The 18,502-nt window shown below is 53.8% G+C and overlaps 1 protein-coding gene and 1 long non-coding RNA gene across 2 annotated transcripts; one reads left to right on the forward strand and one right to left on the reverse strand.

Moving 5' to 3' along the window:
- Positions 1–745: 745 nt before the first annotated feature.
- LOC115500871 lies at positions 746–4,961 on the reverse strand. Its single transcript, XR_003964658.1, has 4 exons — positions 4,348–4,961; positions 2,998–3,350; positions 2,661–2,724; positions 746–2,317 (listed from the first exon to the last, which is right to left on the reverse strand). It is a non-coding gene; the product is annotated as an uncharacterized LOC115500871 (long non-coding RNA).
- IGFBP4 (insulin like growth factor binding protein 4) lies at positions 3,621–16,076 on the forward strand. The gene is made up of 4 exons (XM_030295606.1): positions 3,621–4,193; positions 11,584–11,741; positions 12,498–12,632; positions 14,857–16,076. The coding sequence occupies exons 1-4, from the start codon at positions 3,845–3,847 to the stop codon at positions 14,989–14,991; spliced, it is 777 nt and encodes a 258-aa protein (XP_030151466.1). The 5' UTR covers positions 3,621–3,844; the 3' UTR covers positions 14,992–16,076.
- Positions 16,077–18,502: the final 2,426 nt, after the last annotated feature.

Consider the following 18,502-nt stretch of genomic DNA (forward strand, 5'->3'; position numbering starts at 1 on the left):
AGATTGGGGTTTCCCTGAGGGCAGGACTATCAATTCTCGAAGAAGCCAGCCTGAACTCAGTAGAAGTTTGCAACTGAACTAACAAGGGAGCTAATGAGACTCTAAGCAACAAGCCAGGAAGGGTATGGGCTGGGAGAAGTGGGCAGGGAGTGGGAATTTTTCTCACTCTTCCATCAGGAGCATCTTCCTGGTGCCCTGGGTGTCTAGAAGCTTAGGGACAGAGAAGGATGCTGAGGGGGAGGCATAGGTTGTTTTTCTTTTCTCTCTTTTTTTAAAGTTTATCTTATCTTTTAGAATCCAGTGTAGGGCTGGAACTCACAACCCTGAGATCAAGAGTCGCATGCTCTTCTGACTGAGCCAGCCAGGCGCCCCACAGTGGTTCTTTTTCTGGTAGAGCCCTGGGCGCCCACTCCTTGGGTTCCAAAGCCCTTTCTTGGCCGTTATCTCGTTTTCTCTTGCAACCCATCCTGTGGGATAAGCCCAATTATCTCTCTTTCTTTCTTTCCTTTTAAAATAGAGGATGAGGGGCGTCTGGGTGGCTCAGTCGGTTAAGTGCCTGACTTTGGCTCAGGTCATGATCTCATGGTTCGTGAGTTCGATCCCCACATCAGGCTCTGCGCTGATGGTGTGGAGCCTGCATTGGATTCTCTGTCTCCCGCTTTCTCTCTGCCCCTCCCCTGTTTGTGCTTTGTCAAAAATAAATAAACATTAAAATAAAAAGAGGATGAAAATGACCCTTCAAGACCTTAAGTGTGTCCAAGGTCACACAGCTCTTTAGTGGCTGTGCTGCAGTTTGAACCCAGGTCCTCTGACTCCAAATCCTATGCCCTTTATGTAGCCTCTCCCAGACACCAGCAAGCCGTGGGAGGCAGGGGGGAGACACTAAACCCAGTCCTCTGAGAACCTCCAGTCTGCCTGGGGAAACACAGGCCCTGCCTCCAGAAGAAGGAGAGGAAGAAGCAAACACACAGTGTTCACTGTATGCTGGGCAATTTGCACAAGCCTCTGTTTCTGTCTGTCCCCTCCCCATCCTTCTTTCTTTTTTATCACAAAGCCCTATTTTCCAGGTAAGGACAGTGAAGCTCAGAGTAACTTTTTTCAGGTTCCCCAATAAGTCCAGTGGCAAAGCAGGGATTAGAATCCAGGTCGGCCTGATGCTCTTTCCCCTAGCATGGAAGATGGTTGTCTCAAGAGTTACCTTCTCCATGAAGTCTTTCCAGGCGCCAGATGTAGAACTGACCACTTGTGTGTCTGGGTCCCCACAGCACCCCATGTGGATGTCTCCCAGGGCACCTGTACACTTCTTAGACTCATTTTATTTGTATGCCTGTCTCCCCTCATTAGGCAGTGAGCTCCTTGTGGGCAGGGAGTGATCTCAGCCAGCTCTGGGTCCTTGAATGTAGCACAAAGCCTGTGCACAGTGTCCAGTAAATATGTGCTGCATGAATGGTGGGGAGGTGCTTCGATGATCTACTTACGTCTATTTTCCTGCCTCTTTGGAATTATCTCAGACACTGATGTTTGGCGGTGGGGGTGGTGAACACCAGTGGATGGATAGGGGTCTGGGCACCTGTCTTACCTGGAAGCCTTTCTGGATTTCCCATACTCACCTGCACTCATGCTTCACTTCCAGGTCCTTCTTTTGGCTTCAGTCCAGCCTCTCCTGCAACTCCTTCCTCCATGTCCCAGCACCTTTAGCTCTCTCAGGTTTGCTGTCAAGGGGGCAAGTCTGGCTTTGGGGTTGGAACCCATCCTTTCAGTTCCCATTTTATTCCCACAAGCTCTTCAAGAGGCAGAATAGGTGGAGATGATATACCTCCATTTTATAGTTAGGGACAATTCCAGCTCCAAGGGGTGGTGTCCAAGTTCATACAATACGTTGGTGCCTCAGTGATGATGGAGGGGGATAGAGCTAGGGGAAGTTTTCTGAATCAGGTGCAGGCTGGGCTTCCCCCGGGGACGTAAAGAGCCTGGCTCTGTTTGCCCTTATCCAAGACAGAAAAGACCCCAGTTTGTCTGTGAGATAGCAGGGAGAGAATCCCAGAATCTTGTCCCCGGGCCCTCCCGCCCCCCACCCCGTCAGAACTCTCCAGATCTTCTGCAGTCTTGATAGTTGCCAGTAGGTGCCGTCAGTTTGCAACTTTTGTGTTCTGTCCCTACAAGTTCAGCTTCCAGCCCCTCTCTTCTTCCTATCACCTGGACAGTTTACACTTGGAGAAAGTGGAAGGGGGCCTACTTGCTGGGAGACTGAAAGATCGCTGTCCTGGGAGTCTGGAAGATGGTCTCTGATCTGTACTTCGGCTTGGCTGCCTTGTAGCTTTATAGGCCAAGCCAAAAAAAAAAAAAAAAAAAAAATCCGTGGTAGGTCACCTATTATGCCCTGACAGGCACCCTTACCCCTCAGGCATCCTGAAACCAGCTCCAGAACAGCAGAAAGCTTTGTGGGGGAGGATAGATGAGTACCTAGGGAACTGGGGACCAGAGAGAGAACCCAGGAGACAGGTCCCTACTCAAATGTTACTGTAGGGTCCCTCCCAATCCCAGCAGGACTGAGGCAAGCGTGGGGGAAACAGGCACCAGCAGGATCTCACAGAGGACCTAGCCAGCCCCTAGCTAGCCCAAATAGCAAAGCTGGTCGAATTAGGAAAAGAGACCCCTACCTGGAAATGCTTGTCTGCCACCTGCTGGAAAACTGTCATAACAGCTACACAAATCTACAAGGGGCTACGAGAGAAATAGGAGTTGTGCGATGCACAATTTGCACAACGACGGTGGCAATCTCCCTGGTCAATCTTCCTCTGGGGAGGGAGTCGGGCAGTGGAAACAAGCATCCAGGAAGGAAGAAGGGGCTTAGCACCTCCTTCCCCAGGAGTTCGGTTGATACAGTTCTCTGGAAGGCAGAGTGGACCAGGGCCCAGATGAGCCCTGGGGAGATAGGGTGTGTGTGGGGGGGGGGGGGGGGAGCTGGAAGGACAAGTGGGAAGAAAGTCTACTAACTTCTTAGGGCCATCAGGCTCTTCTGGGTCCCTCGTTGGGTGCTTGCTGCCCTTTCCCCACTTCGCTCGACTAGGTCTCCAGTGGTTGGGACTGGAAGCGCTAGGGTGGGGTGGAAAGGGCTCTGGTCAGGGAGACCGAATCCGCGGAGCCGGGAGTCCAGGCGAGGAGGTCGCGTTCTCAGTGGGGGGGACTGCAGCCGCCTGGGGGGAGGGTAGGGGAGGAATCCTCCAAGGTCGGGGAATGGGGCCAAAGAGCAGCCCCTTTGCGTCTCCTCTTCTCTCTCCCCCCTCCCAGGCTCGGGTTCAGAGGCGCTCTCGGCGCCTGCCACGGCTTCCAAACTGCGCCGCTTCCTTCTGCGGCAGAAAAGGACTTTCAGATGTTGTAGCGGCGGCGGCGGCAGCGGCGGCGGCAGCGACTCAGGACAGCGCCCCCTCCCCCTAACGGCCGCCTCTCCCTCTCCCCCCCGGCGCCCCCGCTCCCCCACCTCTGGGAAGGCGCTGGGGGTGTGGCCAGGGGCCGGTATAAAGTCCGGGGGAGCCGGTCCCGGGCAGCCGCTCAGCCCCCTGCCCCCCCCCGCCGCCCGCCGCCCGCCGCCCGCCGCCCGCCGCCTGGGCCGGGCCGAGGATGCGGCGCAGCGCCTCGGCGGCCAGGCTCGCTCCCCTCCAGCCCGCTTGCTAACTTCCCTGGCTCCGTCCCTGTCCGCCCGCGGGGCCGCCCCGTCTCCCCGCGCCCTCCGGGTCGGGTCCTCCAGGCGCGCCGGGCGCTGTCGCCCTGTGTCCCTGCTGCCAGTCTGCGCGCCCGTTCTTCCCTCCCACGCCCCGCGCCCGCGCCCCGTCCTAGCCCGGTCATGCTGCCCCTCTGCCTCGTGGCCGCGCTGCTGCTGGCCGCCGGGCCCGGGCCGAGCCTTGGCGACGAAGCCATCCACTGCCCGCCCTGCTCCGAGGAGAAGCTGGCGCGCTGCCGCCCCCCCGTGGGCTGCGAGGAGCTGGTGCGGGAGCCGGGCTGCGGCTGTTGCGCCACTTGCGCCCTGGGCAAGGGGATGCCCTGCGGGGTGTATACCCCCCGCTGCGGCTCGGGCCTGCGCTGCTACCCGCCCCGGGGTGTGGAGAAGCCCCTGCACACGCTGATGCACGGGCAAGGCGTGTGCATGGAGCTGGCGGAGATCGAGGCCATCCAGGAAAGCCTGCAGCCCTCTGGTAAGGTGCCCCTGCCCTTGCATGCCCTCCTCGGTGTGCTCCGCTCCTAGAAGCCCTTTCCCCATTCGGGCTGGCCTGGAAAGCCCTTGAAAATCTCCAGTGAGTTAAGAAGGCGGGTACCTGGCAGGGCTGGGCTGGCATAGGACAGGCTCACCTAAGGAAACTGCTGTTGAGTCCCTAGCAGGCTGTCGCCCCCAGCAAAGAAGACTCTGTCCCAGCCCTTCATCTCCAACCTCCTCAAGGGTGCCTATTTGGGAGGAGAGGTCTCAATGGTTGTCCCAGCTGCTGGGGTAACAGTGGAACATTATGTGACTCGGTCCAGCCACCCAGCCTGCAAGTGAGCGGCCTAGGGCCAGATAACTAGAGGATGGGTTGGGCGGTGGTGGTGGCTTTCTGTTCCTGATCTAGGGACTTCCCTCATCCTGGCCACAGGTGAAAGCCCAGGGGTCTAAGAAGCCAGGGCGTGGCCTTTTGACATCCAGGTGGGGTGGAGTGGGACATCCAAATTAGAGGGGCTTTGGTGGTGAGGGGCATCAGAGTTGCCCCTCCCTAACGCCCCTGGGCAGCTCACCTTGCTGTTTGAGAGGTATTGGGAAGACAGAGGTCTCTCTGCCAGGCCTGGGCACCTCATCTTGCTCTGGTACACAGGCACCCCGTTCCTCTCTCCTGGCAGGTGTCGTCTGAGGTAGCAGAAGAGAAGCGAGTCTTGGCTCCCAGCCCAGAGCTGTAGAAACCTAACGGTGTGGGATAGGGAGTAGAGAGAAGGGAGAGGGAGGGCGGGGGGGGGGGGGCGGGGAGGAAGAGCGGGAGAGAGAGAGAGAGGGAGAGAGGTTTAGAGGGCCCTTTGCCCTAAACTCATTCTTACACTTTCTCCTTTTCCGTTTCTTAGTGAGCCTCTCTCAGTTTCTCCTTATAATCGTTCTCAGTCTTTCCTTCTCTCTTATTCTTTTGTTATCTCCTGCTCTGTCTCTGTCTCTAGTTTCACGACCAACATTCCCGAGTTCTCCTTTCCTCAATGACTTCCGCCTGTTATCAGTTTCTCTTTCTCTGTCTTGTTCCCTTTCTGCTTCTCTTTGTCCTCCGCCCCTTTCTGTTGCTTTCTCTCCGTGTCTCTGTCACTGTTTCTCTTTCTTTGTTCCTGCCTTTCTCTGTTACTTTTGGAATCTCTCTCTCTCTGTCTGCCTTTCTGTATTTCTGCCTCTGTTTCTGGTTCCCTCTCTGACTGATTTGTTCTCCCTCTGCCTCTGTCTGTGTCTGTCTCTTTTCCTGGTGCTTGAAGCTTCCATTGTTGCAGTCCGGATGCTGGGACTCCGGCCCCAAGCTTCCTGCCCTGGGTCCCAGACCGCTCCACTTCCTCAATCCTCTGCAGCTTGTTAGCGGAGGAAAGCAGGATGCAGGGAAAACAGGAAGGAGGTGGACCCCAGGGGTCTGGGCCTCAGGCCTCTCTGCCCTTCCTGTCCCTAGGCAGTGAGAGATGGGTCAGCAGAAAACATACTAGGAGAAATGCCAGCCTGGCACCCGGCACATCTGGGAAGCGGGGGTGGGGTGGGGGGATGTCCTGAGGGAGTAAGGCACTGATCCTGGGGCACAGATGCCGGTGCCAGTGGGAGAGGAGGGGTACTCGTACCAGACCAGATTGTGAGTGAGGGCTGAGCTCCTGGGCTCTCTGAGTATAATGGGATCTCTTTCCCTTTCTATCTGCATCCTCCACTGGCCAGTGGATATGTACCAGATTAGGATGGCTGATAGCCTCCTCTTCTCTCGCTGACTTGAACATGGGGCAGAAGAGCCCTCAGATGGTCTTGAGCACCCCTTCCCCCCTGGCCGGGTAGGAGCTCCCTGTCCTGTAGTGGAGGAAAATCTAATCCCATTGGGATAGGGGCTCTGGGGGAAATGGTATGAAGTGTGTGATTGTCCTGTGGACATCATGCAAATCGGCCTTTACATCCTGTCGGGATTACAGGTCCCAGGTCTCTAATGCCCTCCCCCCACCCCCCCACCCTCCTTGCCTGTCCTCCACCCATGCAGGGGATGCAGAGATCTGGAGAGGGGAAAGGGCAATCCTGGAGGACCCTGGGGAAACTAGGTACCGACTTGGCAAGCTGTGTCCATGCCTCCTAATCATCACAGAAGGACCCCCTGCACCATGTGAAAGGCGCCCCCTAGAGTTGTGCAACAGCCCTGCAGGGTCTCTGGTGAGAAAAGATGGCCAGAGCTTGGGACTGATCCTCACTATTCTCTCTAGCCTTCCACTGTCAATAGGCCACTGTCCCTCCTATGTCCCAAGGCTTGGGCCTTCTTGCCTTGGGAATAGTTCGGCAGAGGGCATCAGGCCCCTCTTTCTGCCTTTTTCTCTTGGGGCTAAGCTTTGGCAGGTGACTGGGGGAGGGCAGCCACTTGGCATACCCCTTCCCTTGGCCTGCTATGCCCAGCTGCCTACTATTTGCCCCAGGAGCGGGTCTCCTCCTTCCATTTTAAGCCTCTACCCCCCTAAGCTCCCCATAGCCCTCCTGTCTCAGCTTTCCGAGCCAGAAAAGGTTGTGGATTAACACTGCTCAGGCCCCCAGAGGTGGGGGCGGGGTGGGACGTGTGCGTCAGAGGTCCACAATTCTGCATCAGTGTACTGACCCTTGACTCATGGAATCTGGGGGAGTGGACAGTGGGAAGATCAGCGTTTGGACTGGGGAGCTCCTAAACTGTGCTCTTGGGTCCCTCTGGGACAGGGTTAGGGAACAGACAGACTGGGTTAATTTTTAGTCAGCGCAGCAAATATTGTCCCCTTTACTTCAATACTGGGAATCCAGTCATGTCATGGGAACAGGGCCTTCCCAGAAATTCTGTGCCTTGGGGGAGGTGGGAGGAGGAGCATGGCTGCTTAACATTTTTTCTTTAGTATTGGCAAAGCCGGAATTATTGGTGCCTCGGGTATCAGGAGTCTTTCCATTTAAAGACATAGGAGCTGCGGGGATAAGTCTGTCCTCCTTCGCCCCCACCCAGTCTACTGCATTTCCTCATCTGTAAAATGGAGGTGACACAGGACTTGCCTCACAGGCTTGGGGTGTCTGGCATGGCGTAAGAGCTCAGTCAATTGGAGCCATGCTGAGGGTGGTAATGAATAAGAGGCTGAGAGGGTTTCGGTTGATGCTTAGATCCTTCTCTGATGCTGGGGCTTTGGGGGCACAGTAGGGCAAGTGAGCAAAGTAGGGGAGAATTCAGAGGAGTTGAGAGGGGTAGGGAGGAACTTCGGTGCTTTTTGCTGCTGTGAACATGGGAAGGATGGGCCTGCTTTCCTTCAGTCTGAGGCTGGCAGCTGGCACAGAGGTGAGGGGATGCCTCGAGGGCCAGACCTCGAAGAAAGGGTGGGGTACTTGGCATGGGTGATCTTGGCTTCTCTAGCCAGAGTCCGGGGGGAAGGAAAAGGCCTTTCTTGCAGGGCAGGTGATCCTCCAAATTGTGGCTGAAACACCGGTGTCGGGGTGACTGGGCCCACCCACCTCACAGCCTCACCCTGGGTGTCTTGAAGGGGACGTGGCTGGAATTGAGGAGGAATCAGGGGGATGAAACCAGGCTGCCAGAAAGAGGAAATCCTGTAGCTTTGACCATGAACTTTTCAGCCAGTGGTGCCAAAGCTGTGAAGTCTTTCCTCTCTCTGGGCTCCTTCAGTTGCTGGAGCGAAGACCAAGGTTTCCCCTGTGGCTGAGTGTTGTTGGCTTGGCTCCAAGCAGGGGCTGGAGGAGATGACCTGGCCTACCTTGGAAGTCCCGCCTCCTAAATAAGCCTCCGGAGGTCAGATGGTCAAATCTTTTGGGGCAGGGGCGGCTAGGTCTGACTCTGGCTCCTGCTCAGAGGGGATCCCACAGGGATTGGGGTTTTTCCGGAGGGCCCCACCTGGGTGAGCAGTACCAGGTGGCTGGATTTCCTGAGTAAGCTGGGAAGTAGCAAGTATGTAACCGGCTTTGGAGATGGGAAGGTTAACATTTTCAGAGACCCAAGGCTACGACCCTCACCCTCCCAAACCCAGTGCCTAGGGCTGGATCCTGGGGTCGATCCTCGGTATGCCTATTAAGCAAGGCTGGGCAAGGAAAAGTTACAGATTAAGTGGAAAGTCAACAGGCTATGGTGCAGGCAACGTGCCCTGCCCTGGGTCTGTGTCTGCCCAGGGCAGGGTCAGAGTGCCCGAGTGCATGTGGGGGTGCACGTGTGGACCCGTGTGTGCCTGGACACGTGACTGTTTGTATATGCTTGTGGTTCTTAAGTCCTGACCTGTCTGTGTCTGAGTGGGCAGCTATGGATAAACGGTGTGTCCCTATGAGATTAAGGAAGCAACTACTCTCCCTATCTGGTGTGTTCTTCTCTGAGCTTAGACACAAGCTGGGGACAGACCCAGACCAGACCTGGCAGAGCAGCTGGGAGTTGGCATGGTGGTGTTAATGAAGGATTGATCTCCTCTGTGGAGTGCCCTTTTGGTGGGGAGAAGTAGTCTGGCCTCAGGCAAGAGGGGTCCAAGTATGGCACTGATGAATCTCTGGACTCAAGTCTGGGTGTTCTGGAGACTTCTAGGGCTCTTCAGTTCTTCAAAAAAAGAAAAAAAGAAGCTTGCCTAACAACAACAAAAAAGTGGGGGAACCAAGGAGGGGGGGCCAGGCACGCTGCCTGCTTAGCTTTCTCCAGATAATCCCCCTCAGTGTGGCATGGGGCCCTACCCACACAAGAGCAAACACTACGCTTCCAGCCTTGCCCTATGGCCTGCGCGGCCCCAGGTTTCAGTGAGCGGACCCAGTTGTCCTCCTTAGAGATACCTCCTAAGGGAAGGGATAAACATTCCATATATCCATTAACACTCCCCCGAGTGTTAGTCATTTGTGAACTTCAACTTGTAGAGACTCAACATTGGAACGCCGAGTTGCAGTTACATTTCTACTCCAGATCTCACTTTGTTCTTGAGGCCTTTATCACTCTGATGTGCCACACTTCCAGGGGTGGGGGGCGGGGGAGGCTCTCTACTTCCACTTGCTAGAAAACTCTTCCTTACTTCTCGAACCTAAGAACATTCTGCTTGCCTACCAAGAGGAACAAGTGTCACTGTGCAAAGTAGTGCTTCCCTTTATAGTCATGAAAAGAAAGCAAACGCAAAGAAAAGACAAAACCCTTTTTCAGGTTACAAGGGTGCCCCTCGGGTTAGCATTATGGGCTGTGGCAATTGAGTCCTTGTGATCCCTTCCAGCCTTTCCCGAGGAAAATGGTGTGCTTTTGTTCATGTCTTAGCTTAGCCTCTGTCGTTCCAAGATTTGGTTCTAATTCTTTTCTTTTCTTTTCTTTTCTTTTCTTTTCTTTTCTTTTCTTTTCTCTTTTCTTTTTCTTCCTTTCCTTTCCTTTTTATAAAGTGTTTATTTATTTATTTTGAGAGAGAGAGAGAGTGAGCATGAGCGGGGGAGGGCAGAGAGACACAAGGAGAGAGAGAATCCCAAGCTATGCGATGACAGCACAGAGCCCAACATGGGGCTTGATCCCACGAACCATGAGATCATGACCTAAATCAAAATCAAGAGTTGATGCTCAACCAACTGAGACACCCCGGGTGCCCATGGCTCTTTTAGATCTTCCATTTCCTCTTTCACTCCAATACCCACTTCCAGACTATAGCTCTGAAACACTGTGGCCCCATCCAAAAGTCTTGTGACTTTGTGCAAGGTGGATGCAGGGGCAGGGTCACTGGCCAGCCTGGGCCAGAAAGGTTCCTTGGGAGAGCCTGGATCCTGGACCTTTTCTCTGGTTCTCACCGAGGGTTTGGGGTCTATCTGCTTATGGCCCCCTTGACAATCCTGGTCTTCTGAAATGTACCCACATCTCTTGCTACCCACATCACTGGGAGGTGTTTTCCCCTTGGTTGACCCTTAAGAACTTGATGTTGTCTCTGAGACTGGAGTCCCCTCCGGACTATCCTTCTTGGGATGTTGAATATGCAAAAGGATAGATCTATCTATAGCTCTATTAATTCCTTACCTTTGATTCTTCTTTCTAAACCAGCCCTCCACCCGTGACAAAACCTTCTTCCCATCCTTGGTGACTCAATTTTATAAATAACCTTTGGTATGGAATCTTGACAAAGCCTTTCTGAGAGTCTCGATTCCTCGTTTCCTGGTTTCCCTTTATCTACCTACTTCCCCCCACCCCACACCCCCAGAACTAGGAGAACAAAAAGAGAACTAACCCCCCAACTAACTTTGGCTAGGCGGAAAAATACCATTTGACCCAGAGGCAGCTCTGGGACTGCTGCCATGCGTGGAGGAACCTGCTAACTCCTCAGGAAAAAAAAAAATCCTGACGCAAACCAGATGTAACCTTCTGTCTGGCTGCCAACATCTGGAATGCTGGCAGGGGCTTTGCACTCAGGCCGGCAGTGAGCTGCCAAGCCCAAGCGTTTCAGAGGTGGCTCTGAGTTGCAGAGAGGACTTGCAACCTCTTTCTCCAGTTCAGGCCTGTATTCCAGTTTTGGCTGCCTGCAGGGTGGAGTGGTGGTTACAGTTCTGGGACTTCTGGCTCAGGTTATTCTTGAGTTCAGGTAGAGTCTTCAGGAGATCCCAGGGAGAGTGTGTGGGTCCAGCCTCACCACCTCCTATCTCCAGATTCCCCAGTGCCCTGCCTCTGGGCCATAGTGGACTTTCGGTGGGGTCTAAAGTCCAAGGATGGGAGATGTCGAGGTGGGGGACTGAAGTGATGTGTGAGGATGTTTTGGGTCCTGCGGCCACACAGTGTGTTGCACACACATGCGTGTGGGTGCACACTTTCTCAGGCAGGCAGGCGGACACACCCACTCCCGCTTCTTCTTCCCTGTCTAGCCAATGGGGAGAGCCCTTTGGGCCAGATTTCTCATCACTCATGGAAACTCTGAGTTTGGCCACTTGGAAGAGGGGCGGCAGAGCCAACAGATCTGGGGATCCCCTGGCTGGCTCAGCCAGATGCTGAAAAGACCAGGAAAGGAGACAGGAAGAGAGAGCAGACGGAGAGGGGGATGGTAGGAGGAGCTGAATGGAGGGGGGTACGGGATCCAGGGGGGAGGCCCCTGCCTGCCTTAGACCTCCCTGCAGGGCCCAGGGGACCCTCCTGCTGTCTGCGCAGCTGCAGCTGGTGACTCATCTGAGGGCTGGACTGGGTGGGGTGAGGGACAAGTCAAGGATGTTAAGAAGATTTTCTCCTCAGGAATCCAGGAGAGCAGGGAGGAGACAGGGGTGTTGTTTTCAACCCCCCTCCCCCACCAGCCCAGGGTCCCCCACCCTTTCTCAGAGCCAGGCTGGAGAATCCCCTAGAAGAAAGCAGGTGGGAGGCTGGATTGGTGTTCTGCCCTGTCCTTTCCCTGTGCTGACCTCTCTCCATCTCGGCCTGACTACAGACAAGGATGAGGGTGACCACCCGAACAACAGCTTCAGTCCCTGCAGTGCGCATGACCGCAGGTGCCTACAGAAGCACTTAGCCAAAATTCGAGACCGCAGCACCAGCGGGGGCAAGATGAAGGTCATCGGGGTGCCCCGGGAGGAAGCTCGGCCCGTGGTGAGGACCTCAGCCCTACAAATGCGCGTGTGCACAGGCACACACACGCCACCACCACCACCACTGGATCTGGACTATGGTCATTCAGAAACATTCTTTGGATGCCTACTGTGTGCAAGATGCACCTAGTATGCGTCATCAGGACCAAATCCTCATTTCATTCCTTGAAATTCCTTTCCTGGTCATCAGTTATATACCTTGATGCAGTTGAAGTAATTTTTAAGTACTGAAATACTTTTGTACTAGTTTGTAAATAGCGGTTGCCCCAAGCCTCCTGGTGTTTCTTAGCCCTTCTCTTGGACTCGCCACCCAGGCCTTTTCAGTAACTCAAGGGCTAATGCTGGCCACAGCAGGGGGCCTGCCGACCTTGCTCCAGGGTCTGGTTACTGTCCTACCTGATGGGGGGTTCCCAGTGGATCCTTGCCTAGGTCTTACAAGTCATTAATGATATGATGTCAACTATCCCTCCTGCTTAGAAATCATTTCCTTCCCAACCATCTCCATAGGGTTCCACAACCTCTTTCCCCACAAAGTCCTTTCCATTCACAGTCCTCCTTTTTGGAAGCTCTTTGGCTCAAGATCCTCTCTTCAGTGTCCTTCTGCCCTGCCCACCGGTGTCCCCTGAACCCATTGGGCCCTGCCCAGTCTCTGGGCCTTGAGCCTCCTTTCAGGTCCTTCTGTTGTGAGCTGACCTCCAGCCTTGGTCTTCCTGCCTCTCTCCCTTCTGCTAAGCTGTTCCATCCTCCCTTCCTCCAGCCCCAAGGCTCCTGCCAGAGTGAGCTGCACCGGGCCCTGGAGCGGCTGGCCGCCTCACAGAGCCGCACCCATGAAGACCTCTACATCATCCCCATCCCCAACTGCGACCGAAATGGCAACTTCCACCCCAAGCAGGTGGGTCTTCATCACTGCTGGCTCGGTCCTGACCTGAGTTCCTGAGGGCATTCCTGGTCTCTCCACAGGAGATCCTGGTCCAGGATGGAGATCTCAGGGAGGGGAAGACCTCCCAACCCAAACCTAACCCCTTGGGCCCTCCCTCAGCCTCCTGAGCCTCAGCTTATTTTGCCCACCACACTCATTTTGGAAGTGAGGAAACTGAGGCCCGAAGTCTCAGAGTGAGTTAATGGCAGACCAGCTATCCTGCTTCCCCATCCAGGGCTATTTCCATCACCTCCGGATTCACCATTTAGCACTCCTGCCAATGTCTACCTGCCAACACACTCTCATTCCCCCTGCTCCATCCTATGAGTAGTTCTCCTTTGTCATAGAATGTCTTAGGTTTCATCTTGGAATGGAGGGGCTCGGTCAGGAAGGGTTAAGGAGGAAAATCAGCCTGCCCCTTCCCCCAGGCTGAGTAACGAAACCACCTGGGGTATAGCCAGATCTGACAGCTGGGGACAGGAGCTTTGGATGGAAACAGAGGAAGAAGGGGGACAGGAGAGAAAACACGAATGCAGAAACCTCCATATTCCCTCATGCCCTTGGAACACGGGTTCCTCTGATAAGCCCTCAGGAGACTAGGATGTTCAGCAAGGTTTGCCTGCCTCAGCCCCATCTCTGACCCATGAGAGGTGGGCTTACTTGGGAGGGTGGCATATCTGGGCAGAGCAGCGGGGTGCCTTGTGCTGGGTGTAGCCTGGGGAATCCTGGCTGGGGTCTTCTTCAGCTCTTTGTGGGCACAAGCACATGCATTCTCCCACTCTGTGCTCTATAGACAAATCCGCAAAATGGGCTGCCACTTTGAGGCCTAGACAGGAGGAGAAGGGCTGCCTCCAGGTCTGCAAATCCGAGGCTGGCATGAGGAGGGTATGGGGTGGTGTGCAATGAGTGGACGACCAGAAAGGGCTCCAGAAACCAGTGCCAAACCTGTCTGCAAGCTTTATCCCAATATAAACTTTATCCTTGTCCCAATTTTTAAAAACTGTTTTCCCTAATTAAAAAAAATGAATAGACTTTATTTTCTAGAGCACTTTTAGGCTTATAGAAAAATCGAGCAGGAAGTACAGTGTTCTCATCTACCACCCTCCCCCCCCGCCAGTTTTCCCTGTTAACATCTTGTATTAGTGTGGTATATATGTTATCACAGATTAAGGAGCTAATATTGACACATTATTATTATTATTATTATTATTATTATTTTAACATTTATTTATTTTGAGAGAGAGTGTGTGTGTGAGTGGGGGAAGGCAGAGAATCCCAAGCTCTGCACTGACAGCATGGAGTCTGACTCTGGGCTGGATCCCATGAACAGTGAGATCATGACCTGAGCCGAAATCAAGAGTTGGATGCTTAACTGACTGAGCCACCCAGATGCCCCCATTATTATTATTATTATTTTTAAATTTATTTATTTGTTTTGAGAGGGGGGAGGGGCAGAGAGAGAGAGAGAGAGAGAGAGAGAATCCCAAGCAGACTCTAAGAGGCGGGCTTGATGCGGGGCTCGAACTCACAACCATGAGATCATGACCTAAGCTGAAATCAAAAGTTGGACGCTCAACTGACTGAGCCACCCAGGAGTCCCTAGTGTTGATACATTTATTAACTAAAGTCCATAGTTTACATTAGAGTTCATTCTTTGTGTTAATTCAGTTCTTTGTGTTTTCTTCCCCCAATTTTTATCCCACTGAAAGTTCTGACACTTGACCCTTTATCTCTAGACCAGTGCTGACCTCTGAGACAACCTTCACTTCTTTTTTAAAATTTTTTTTTTTCAACGTTTTTTATTTATTTTTGGGACAGAGAGAGACAGAGCATGAACGGGGGAGGGGCAGAGAGAGAGGGAGACACAGAATCAGAAACAGGCTCCAGGCTCTGAGCCATCAGCCCAGAGCCTGATGCGGGGCTCGAACTCACGGACCGCGAGATCGTGACCTGGCTGATGTCGGACGCTTAACCGACTGCGCCACCCAGGCGCCCCTTCACTTCTTGGCCAAGTTCTCTCTACTTGACCTTTCCTTCTTGGCCAAGATCTCTTTATGCCATGGGCTCAGAGGGTCCATGATCATGAAAGAGCCTCTGCTGTTACAGGTCATCTTGGATCAACTGTCTGACTTGAGGGCTGGGCTGGGGTTGAGGCAGGCTGCCTAGGAACTGACTTCTCCCACCCTTGTCTTGACAGTGTCACCCGGCCTTAGATGGGCAGCGCGGCAAGTGCTGGTGTGTGGACCGGAAGACAGGAGTGAAACTTCCAGGGGGTCTGGAACCAAAAGGGGAGCTGGACTGCCACCAGTTGGCTGACAGCTTCCGCGAGTGAGCCCTGCCAGGAGGCAGGGGGCTCAGTGCTCCCTGTCACCCCATCCCCTAGAGGCTGCAGAGCTGACCTGGAGCCTGGGTCTGAGTCCTGGCTCTGTCTCTGGCCCAGAAATTTCCCTTTGTGTGTGTATGTGTGTGTGTATGGGTGTGCCCTTGGGGTGAGCCAAAGCCTAGGGGTGTCCTCTCTGGGCTTAGATAGCCTGAGAGGTCTGAGAGTGGCAATAGGGAGCCCTTGTGTTTCCAAATTGATCCTGGATTCATTCATTCATTCATTCATTCACCCAGCCACTCATCTAAAAACATTTATTGACAACATACTACAGGCCAGCTCTAGTTTTTAACCCTGGGGGCTCTTATTCTGACTTTCTCTGATTTGGGCATGTGAGGCTACTTCCTCTAAGCTGAGCACAAGCTTGTGGGGCAAGAGGAGTCTCATGTCCGGAATCAGAGGAGGGAGGTAGACATGTACCTTGACCATCGTTCCTTGTACCATTGTCCCTCCCCTCAATCTAGTCAGAGGGTGGAGGCTGTAAGGAAGGTGTGGGTTGGCAGATGATTCAGTGGTGAGGAGTCCCAGACCCACTCCCAAAGATCAAGCCTGCCAGGGTGCCCTTCCTTTCTTCCTTAGTTCCCTCCAGGGGGAAGGACCTATAGAGACAAGCCCAACTTTGGGTCTGGTGTGCTGTCTACTTGGTGGCCTGGCAGCCCAGACCCTGCTTTGGGGGAGGGAAGAGGGTCAGAAGAAGGCATGTGGGACAGAGGGCTGGGGAGGTGGGCCCCATCTCTGAACAGTCAGGGTGGGAGGAAAGAATGTACAATCGAACTGCATGTGCCTGATGGAGAAGAGACACACATGCTCGGGGGTGAAGGACTTGCCCGGGGTCCTGCTTCCTCCCCTGTTTTCATCACAGCCACAGAGTCACCAAGATGACTCTGTCCTTCTAGTGGCTCCCTGCCTGTGGCCTTGCCTCCTTCCCTATACCTCCCTACCCTCCAGGCATTTCTGGCTTGACTGGATGGAAGGAGACTTAGGGACCTACCAGTTGACCATGATGTCTTGTCTTTTTTTTTTTTTTTTTAACAAAACAGAACAAAACAACAACAAAAAAACTAGGCAATTGTGTTTGGCTGATTTATTTATAATCAGAGACAGGGGTGCGCCAGGGGTGGGAAGGCGGGGTCATCATGTAGTCCCCAGCCCTGTCCTACATGGTAAGACAACTGCAAAGAGTCGACCAGTTCATCTTCTTCCCTGCAGCCTCTTCCCAGGGGGCTTCCCTAGAGTCATGCTGTCTGTGTTCAGACTCCGGTGAGCAGAAAATGGCTTCTGAAGGAAGACAAGCAGAGACAGCCCTGTTGGACCAGAGCTATTTCTGGGATCATCTGGTGTGTGAAGCTGGGCTATTTCCTAGGGCATCAGGCAGACTGGATTTGCATCTGGATTTGATGTATTAATTTAGTGAAGGAGACATTTCCCTGAAGTTGGGGAGAGGGGGTAGACTCTCCAACGCATTCCACAGCTCTGACTGCCTAGATTCCTTAATGGGGTGGTTGTGTTGAGATTTGATTCTGTGAGGTTGGGAGTGGGGCCATCTTTGATCTTGCTGTCCTGAGCTCACCAGGCTGTGGGCTCTTGGTGCCAGACCCAGATTTTGTGCCCATGTGGTATGACTGGATTTCTGGTCGTGTCCCAATGTCCCTCTTCCCCATCTCTGTGTTCTGTGTGTGTGACACTGATCTGGGTGGGGGCCCCTTCTCGGGAGGTCATGGGCAGGGTGAAGGCCCTGTGCACCAAGTGTGCGGCACTCTGGGGGAGCCCCCTCCTGATGGGTTGTCTTCTGGGTTCCTAGCCCCTCCCCAGTTCCAGAGGCACGCCCAGGCCTTTCGATTTCATTGGCCCCTGATGAGGTGGCCCCTGTACTATCTGTATCTTGAAACTGGGGCTGCAATCCTCCTCCCCTTAGCTCTGCCCCAGTGGCAGCATTCCGCAGCCATCTGGTCTCCCTGAGGCACCACAGGACACTGCCAGCAGTAGGAGATAACAAAGTGACCTTGGTTCCCTGACCACCCTTCATGGAATCCCGTACTTCTTGGGCTGAGGCCAAGGCATGTTGGAGTAGCATATCAGCTTTCACTGACACATAGACCCTTAAGTTCTAGGTCCTTAAACCAAATAAATGTAGGGATAGTATCTCTTTCCCTAAAGCATCTTTGTAAATTCCCCTTTTTTCTCCAGCCCCCTCCTCTCAGTGCTGTACCTTGGCAGTGGGCACTAAGAGGTCCTTTTCCTTTCCTGGGCTTCCAAAGAAAGCTGGATCTGCTTGGGAAGTAGCTGCATATATGGCCTGGGGTATGCCTCTGTGATATTTGTGGTATATGTGTGTGTGTGTGTGTGTATGCACGCGCGAGTGCACACATGCGTGTGAATATAGCAAAGCGATGTCTTTGAATGTACAAAGCGAGACGTGAGTGTATGGGCTTTTACAGGGCATGTATACCTGATCCGGGTGTGTGAAGAGGACACACTAATTTGAGAGGCATGTCTGCGTGGGTTGTGAATCTGAGTGTGACTGTGTGTGATGTGAGGAGGGAGGGACTAGAGAAATTCACAGAGTGTGTTGCTACTTCCCTCCTGGCTGTGAATGAGTGACCTTCGCTCATTAGGCGTCCCCACTGCAGGATGTGTGGGGAGCTCTAGCACCAAAGAATAGCGGATGTGCACCTTGAGAGAGGGAATTCAACATCCCACAGAAACACTGCCCCCCACCCACCCCTGGCGCTTGCCTCCGCGATCCCAGAAGCAGGTCCTAGGTGTCCAAAAAGAAGGAAATAAAAGCAGCTCTGTGTCACGGTGGACACCCTCTACCACTGCCAGGCTAGAGGAAGTAAACTGCCCTGGGGAGTGTCACAGCGGGGAGAATCAGGTTCCAGAGAGAAATTGCTGGCCTAGTTTGCACCTAACACCACCCCCACCGCCCCCATCACCGCCCCAGCCATGACCTCCAAATACCCTTTAATGGTCACTCTGATAGTCACAGGGCATCGGCATCTCTGGCAGAAGTGGAAGGGAGGAGGTGGCAAGGACTAAACTCTCGTGTCCTGGTGGCACTTACCCAGATAAACTTAAAACTGAGGTCCTTGAGTGCTCTGCTCTCCTCCCCAAGAAATGTTATGCCCCTCCACTGTGGCTTGGAGCGGGGATGGGGGTGGGTGGGAGGCACCCCATCAGGATCCCTTAGCACATTGGTGCCCATCTGCATACATCAGGCATTTGGTTTCCATTTCCCAGCTCATTAGTGGAGATCAAGCCCTGCTGTTGCTGAGGGTTGGGGGCTGGGTTTTCTGCTGGCAAGCAAGCAGGGTGGAAGTAGGGAGAAAAAAGGGGAGACTTGGACAGACTCCAGTATTGGATTCAGGCAGGGGCATCTCTGGAGAGTTGGCCAAGCTTCCTGGCCCCTCCTCCTACAAAGGCCCCTGGGTTCCGGCCACTGCAAACTCCTTCCAGGAAAAGG

Source organism: Lynx canadensis, chromosome E1, assembly GCF_007474595.2.
Source record: "Lynx canadensis isolate LIC74 chromosome E1, mLynCan4.pri.v2, whole genome shotgun sequence".
Classification (NCBI taxonomy): domain Eukaryota; kingdom Metazoa; phylum Chordata; class Mammalia; order Carnivora; family Felidae; genus Lynx; species Lynx canadensis.

Excerpts from the sequence above, each read along its gene's own strand:
- IGFBP4 (XM_030295606.1), top strand. The coding sequence starts at position 3,845 with ATGCTGCCCCTCTGCCTCGTGGCCGCGCTGCTGCTGGCCGCCGGGCCC. Across the intron at positions 4,194-11,583 it reads GGAAAGCCTGCAGCCCTCTG|ACAAGGATGAGGGTGACCAC; the intron begins GTAAGGTGCCCC and ends GCCTGACTACAG. Across the intron at positions 11,742-12,497 it reads GGGAGGAAGCTCGGCCCGTG|CCCCAAGGCTCCTGCCAGAG; the intron begins GTGAGGACCTCA and ends CCCTTCCTCCAG.